Genomic DNA, 6,263 nt, shown 5'->3' with positions numbered 1-6,263 from the left:
CTTGGACCAGTGGGGAGGAGACAAGGGAGAGTGCTCCGGACGCCAGTAATGAGTTGTTCCTGGATGCCCGGCACCAAAGAGCTAATAGGCATCAGGAACAGTTGCGCAAGTACAGGAGGTGATTGCACTCAGCTGGTGGTCATTAGGCTCCTCTCCAGACTATAAAAAGACTGCTTGTGCACACACCCCTCTTGCAGAGGTCAACGCAGGAACTAATGTCGGAGAACATCATTGTGAGCTTGGCAGACTGGATTGCTGCCAAGCCTTATCTGTGCTGGATTGCTGCCCAAGCTTGTCTGTGCCAGTTTGCTGCCAAGGACCTATATGTCTGTTAATTAAATGCCGTAACTTATCTTTGGCTCGGAGTGTGTGTTGGTGTGGGACGAGGGGGTTCAAAAACATTCATATTTTCAATTGACCATAATGTCATCAATCATCGAGAGTTCCAAAAACAGTTTTCCATTATTAAAACTGCATCTTGATAATAACAAGCTATGAACAGGGGTAGTGTAAGGTTCCCCTAACAATGCCTGATTCATAATAAGTGACCCTATATTATAATACAAAAAGCAGTGATTTATTAACAGCTTCATTAGGCATTCCTCATTAGCCATTTCTTATTCACAACCATCTTTTTTTGCTTTCTTTATCTGCTTCTGAATTTTGCCTGTGTTCCTGTCTTCCCTTCAGTCTTTGTCATAAATCACATTACCCAAACAGCTTCATCCAGCTACTCTAATCTGAGATCCGGTTCCGCCGATGCTCCGCATGGAATGTCAACAATTCAAGGTACTACTTATGACCTTTAAAGCACTCCATGGCTTAGGCCCAGGATACCTGCGAGACCACCTACTGCCACCGGTAGCCTCCCATTGTCCAGTGCGATCCCACAGAGTTGGTCTCCTCAGGGTGCCGTCGACCAGATAGTGTTGGCTAGTGACCCCCAGGGGGAGAGTCTTCTCTGTGGGAGCGCCTTCCCTCTGGAATGAGCTGCCCCCGGAACTTCATATAATCCCCGATCCGGTCCTTCCGATGGTCCACCCTAAAAAGTTGGCTTGAACAAAACAAAACAAATGATTGATTATTGTTAATTTTAATCAATTTTTTAAAATGTTATTGTGAATCTTAATTGGGTTTGTTTTTTTGGATATTCTATCTAATGTTTTTTAACTTTTGTAATATGTGTTTTTTTTTAATGTTGTACACCGCCCTGAGTCCTTGGGAGAAGGGCGGCATATAAATCCAATAAACCAAACCAAACCAAACACAGAGAGTTGACAGGAATGATGAGAACAGTCCAGAATTGAATCCCTCCCCCCAAAAAAGTGCATTCAGCCTTCAGTTGCATCCACTGGAGGTCACCCTACCTGCTTCATGAGCATCACGCGTCAGGTGGAACTCATACCTCTTGTGGATTTCTGTGCTGCTAATGAAATGCCAGGGACTGTGTTGGCTAGTGAGCAACTGCTGGAGACAGGAGCAAATATATCACCTAAGATCTTTGTAGAAACTTAGCACTCGCCCTTGTCCTAAAAGTATGAAATATTCTAGGATCGTGAGGGCGAACCTATGGCACACATACCACAGGAGCCCTCTCTGTGGGCGTGCGAGCCGTCGCCCCAGCTCAGCTCCACCATGCATTTGTGTGTGCCTCCTGCCGGCAAGTTATTTTGGGGGCCTCTGCCATGTGTATATGGGGGATGAGGCGATTTCAGGAGATGCATGCCAATGCATGGGTACGCTGCAGGGAGGCCTACGAGGCCCAAATCGGAGCATGGGGTGGGGTGCTCTCCCCACCACAGCCCGATTTTGGTCCCAGGAGGCTGCAAGAAGGACTACTAGGCCCAAATCGGAGCACAGGGGAGTGTGGCATGACAACCCCCCCCCCGGTGGCCTGTTTTTGGTCCCAGGAGGCTACAGGGAGGCTTACTAGGCCCAAAATTGGGTGGGGGACTATCATCTGTCTGTCTGTCTGTCTGTCTGTCTGTCTGCCTGCCTGCCTGCCTGCCTGCCTGCCTGCCTGCCTGCCTGCCTGCCTGCCTATCTATCTATCTATCTATCTATCTATCTATCTATCTATCTATCTATCTATCTATCATCTCATCAAACCATCTATCCCGTCTGCCTGCCTGCCTGCCTGCCTGCCTGCCTGCCTGCCTGCCTGCCTGCCTGCCTGCCTGCCTGCCTGCCTGCCTGCCTATCTATCTATCTATCTATCTATCTATCTATCTATCTATCTATCTATCTATCTATCATCTCATCAAACCATCTATCCCATCTGCCTGCCTGCTTGCCTGCCTGCCTGCCTGCCTGCCTGCCTGCCTGCCTGCCTGCCTGCCTGCCTGCCTGCCTGCCTGCCTATCTATCTATCTATCTATCTATCTATCTATCTATCTATCTATCTATCTATCTATCTATCTATCTATCTATCTATCTATCTATATCTCTCACCCCAATTGGAAATACAGTACCAAAAGTAGTGACCTTTGGTTACTCCAGATTTAACTTGTCTCATCACAGTAAAATCTTGACAGAACAAAACACTAGTTGATTCCTATCCTCTCTAACTTCTCGATTCAGTTGCCCATCCTATTTTTTTTAAGTGTATTAATCATTTTTAAAAGAAGAGTGAACAATTAAACAAAAGAGAATAAAAATTGATAAAGAGGTAGAATAGCAACACACAAGCAAAACATTTATTGGGGTATATCACTAATAAAAAAATAATCATGAAAATCAACTAAGTTCACAAAAGGGAGAAAGGATTTGGATCTCTGAGTTTAGTACCCCAAACTTATCTTTTTTCAGAACTCAGGCATCCAACAATCAATTTTCTCAAGGCCCTTTTGACTTCCTTATTCCTCAGTGTATATATGAATGGGTTCATCATGGGGGTGATGATGGCATAGAACACAGCCAGCATCCCATAAATGGCATGGCTTGAAGCCGGGTGCATGTAGATAAAAATGGAGGGGCTATAATATAGTAGCACTACAGTGAGATGGGCACTGCAAGTCGAGAAGGCCCGATGTCTTCCTTCCACCGTTTGGATTTTCAAAATAGCAGAAGCTATGTAGGTGTAGGAAATGCATATCAGTAGAAAGCAACCTGTGCCCACCAGGGCAATGTTGATCCTTATCATGGCATGATTCACAGTTATATCGGCACAGGCCAGCTTTAGCACAGGGGGGATGTCACAAAAGAAATAGTTAACCTGGTTAGGACCGCAGTAAGGCAGACGGAAAGTCAGACTGGTGTGTATGGCTGCATGAAAGGAACCCGCCAACCACGTGCAGGTTACGAGTCTCAAGGAGATTCTTCTGTTCATCAAAGTGGTATAGTTCAGTGGACGGCAGATAGCAAGATAGCGGTCGTAAGCCATGACAGTATAAAGGAAACATTCAGTGCTGGCCAGAAAGTGAAAGGCATAGAGTTGAAGGACGCAACATCCATAGGAGATGGTTCTGTAACTAGGTGCTATGAAACTCACCAGGATTTGGGGCACAGTGACAGAGGAGAGGCAGGTATCCAGAAGAGAGAGGTTGCAGAGAAAAAAGTACATGGGGAGACCATGAAGATGAGGTTCAACCACAATGGTGACTAGGATGAGGAGGTTCCCCAGCACTGTCAATAAGTAGATGACCGTGAAGATGATGAAGAAGAGAAATGGAAATCGGGCAGTGTTTGGTATACCCCCAAGGATGAAGACACTCACTTTGGTTTGATTGCTTGGATCCATCTGCTTGAAACAGTCTGAAGGACATCAAAATCTGGAGAGCAGGAACTGTGACATCCAGCAAAAAAAATGAAATGGGTGATCAAGCTATGAATTTATTTGATAGCGAGATGAAGATGCTAGAGATACAGATAAAGATGGAGATGGAGATAGAGATGGATGATAGAGATTTAGAATTTAATGCAACTTCCCGTAAATCCATCTTAAAGTGCACAGTCATCGCAAAACCAACACTGAATGATTAAAATGCAACACAAAACTGCAATAAATGAAACACTAGAAAAAGCCTTCCTTTCTATCCTCTTTGGAAAGGGGCTGCTTGTTGGGCCCAGCACAAGAAAGATATAGAATAATCCAGCCAAAGTTCAGTTTTTTTATTTGCTTAGACCAGTGGTAGTCAACCTGATCCCTACCGCCCACTAGTGGGCATTCCAGATTTCATGGTGGGCGGTAGGGGTTTGCTGTAACTCTGTTTTATAAATTTTATAAAATTACTTCCCTACTTTATAAATCACCATTACTGTGGGACCAGTGGGCGGTTAGAAAATTTTACTACTAACAGAGATACAAAAATGGGCAGTAGGTATAAAAAGGTTGACTACCCCTGGCTTAGACCCTACAGACAGAATCTTGCCAGATTAAACCTTTACTATTATACCACTCAAATGGATATGCCCTGGGAGATTCTAGGGAGAGATTATCCCAAATCTTGTTCTCTTCATCTCTGGATTGTGCTGTCTGTTATCTCACCTCCCTCCTTGAAATGTGCTCCCTCCTTCCTGGGAAACTGATGTTACACTATAGGCTACCAAACCGCTGATGGGATGGAATAATATAAGAGGCAAAACTTACAGAGAAATGTTGATTTGTGCATTGTCTGTTTCATCTTTTCCACAATTTAGCAGCAATTGATGGTGGGGTTTTTACTGCAATCATATTTCAAATGGAAGGAGCACCAATGGCTTCATCCATCAACTTCTAAAGGGGCCACAGCTCTGCAGTTTAGATGTTGTTGCAGAAAACATTGCAAGGAGCATTTGCACTCTCTGATTGACTCACCTCGCACCCACTCCTAACCTCACATTTGAATATAATCTCAAACCAGCTTCCCAGATTTACGTGTTCCCCTTGAAACCACAAGTTTATATTCAGATATTCTTTCCTTACCTAAAGCAGTCTCTCAATATTGTATCTAGTCGTCATGTTTAAGTGATGCAGTTTGTGACTTTTTATGCTCTAAAACCCTCACAGTCCAATTCTCTAGAGCTACAGCAACCCAAAGGGGAAGTAGGAGAACGCAAATTTCATTTTTTTGAAGGCTCTTTCTTACATCTGGGCACAAATGGGAAAAGACAAAGCAGTGTTCCTATTCTCACTAAGGATTGCTTCAACAGGAAGAAATATAACTTTTGATGTCCCCCCAGGGTTATATCACATAGCTAGATGCCGTTTTGATTAATTCCCATTGGCTAAGAGACTAAATCTTGAAACTGGAACTCTGAAGCTTAAAGTGTAGTTCCACTTAAGCCTCTCTGATCTGTTTGTCTCTTCATAACCTTCAATTTGTTTGTCTCTTTGTAACCTTCAATCCTAGGGGAATGTGTGTGTGTGCGTGTGTGTGTGTGTTGCATTTGTGCTGATAAATAAATAAAGGGAGACTAGTATAGATCTATTTCAAGCTATTTAGCTCTCATCAGCTAGCCATACCCTTACTGGGATTTGAACCTGGGCTATATTAGGCAGTTGTGTTAGCCATTAAGCCACAGGCTCTCCCCCTTTATCAGCTAAGCCAGGGAAATAGGTATGTATTATGTCACAACCCCTGGTATGCCCAAATATGGGAGGAAGCATACTGCATACTCCCATTAATATATATTCTGACCCCCCTCATCCTACACCAAAGCACGCCGAGACAAAGATACTGCAAGGATTTATTAACACAAAGAGAGGACCTTGGCAGCAAGCCAGCACAGACAAGACGTTGGCAGCAATCCAGCACACACTAATCTTGGCAGCAATCCAGCCTGCCAAGCTAGCCACGAAAGTTCTCCAACTTTAGTGAATACGTTGACTCCTGCAAAAGGGCGTGTGCACAATCATTCCTTTTATAGTCCTGAGAGGAGCCTAATTGCCACCAGCTGAGTTCAATTATCTCCTGTAACTGCACAACTGTTCCTTAGGCCTATTAGCTCTTTGGTGCCGGGCATCCAGGAACAACTCCCTTGGCTCCTCCCCACTGCTCCAATGCATGACGTTCGGATCACACTCCCTTGTCCCCTCCCCACTGGTCCAAGGCTCAGGTGCCTCCTGGTGGCCAACCAGTCTCTCTGTGCCCTGCTCAGAGTTGGAACCCTGTCCAGGGTCCTCCACATCCTCCACAGCCGACTCATAGGGCCCCTCGCTGTCGGAGTCTGGTGGCAGCTTCAACAGCTCCTGTGGGCCACAACACACACACACACACACACACACACACACACACACACACACACACACACATATTGAATTGAAGGTCTTCAAATGGGCTTAC

At 44.9% G+C, this 6,263-nt stretch overlaps 1 protein-coding gene across 1 annotated transcript; it reads right to left on the bottom strand.

Moving 5' to 3' along the window:
- Window positions 1-2,794: 2,794 nt before the first annotated feature.
- LOC116522943 (olfactory receptor 10G7-like) lies at window positions 2,795-3,739 on the bottom strand. The gene has a single exon (XM_032238060.1). The coding sequence runs from the start codon at window positions 3,737-3,739 to the stop codon at window positions 2,795-2,797; it is 945 nt and encodes a 314-aa protein (XP_032093951.1).
- Between the last annotated feature and the right edge of the window lie 2,524 nt (window positions 3,740-6,263).

The sequence above is a fragment of the Thamnophis elegans genome, chromosome Z (genome assembly GCF_009769535.1).
Source record: "Thamnophis elegans isolate rThaEle1 chromosome Z, rThaEle1.pri, whole genome shotgun sequence".
Taxonomy (NCBI): Eukaryota; Metazoa; Chordata; class Lepidosauria; order Squamata; family Colubridae; genus Thamnophis; species Thamnophis elegans.
This window is presented reverse-complemented; position numbering and strand designations above follow the sequence as displayed.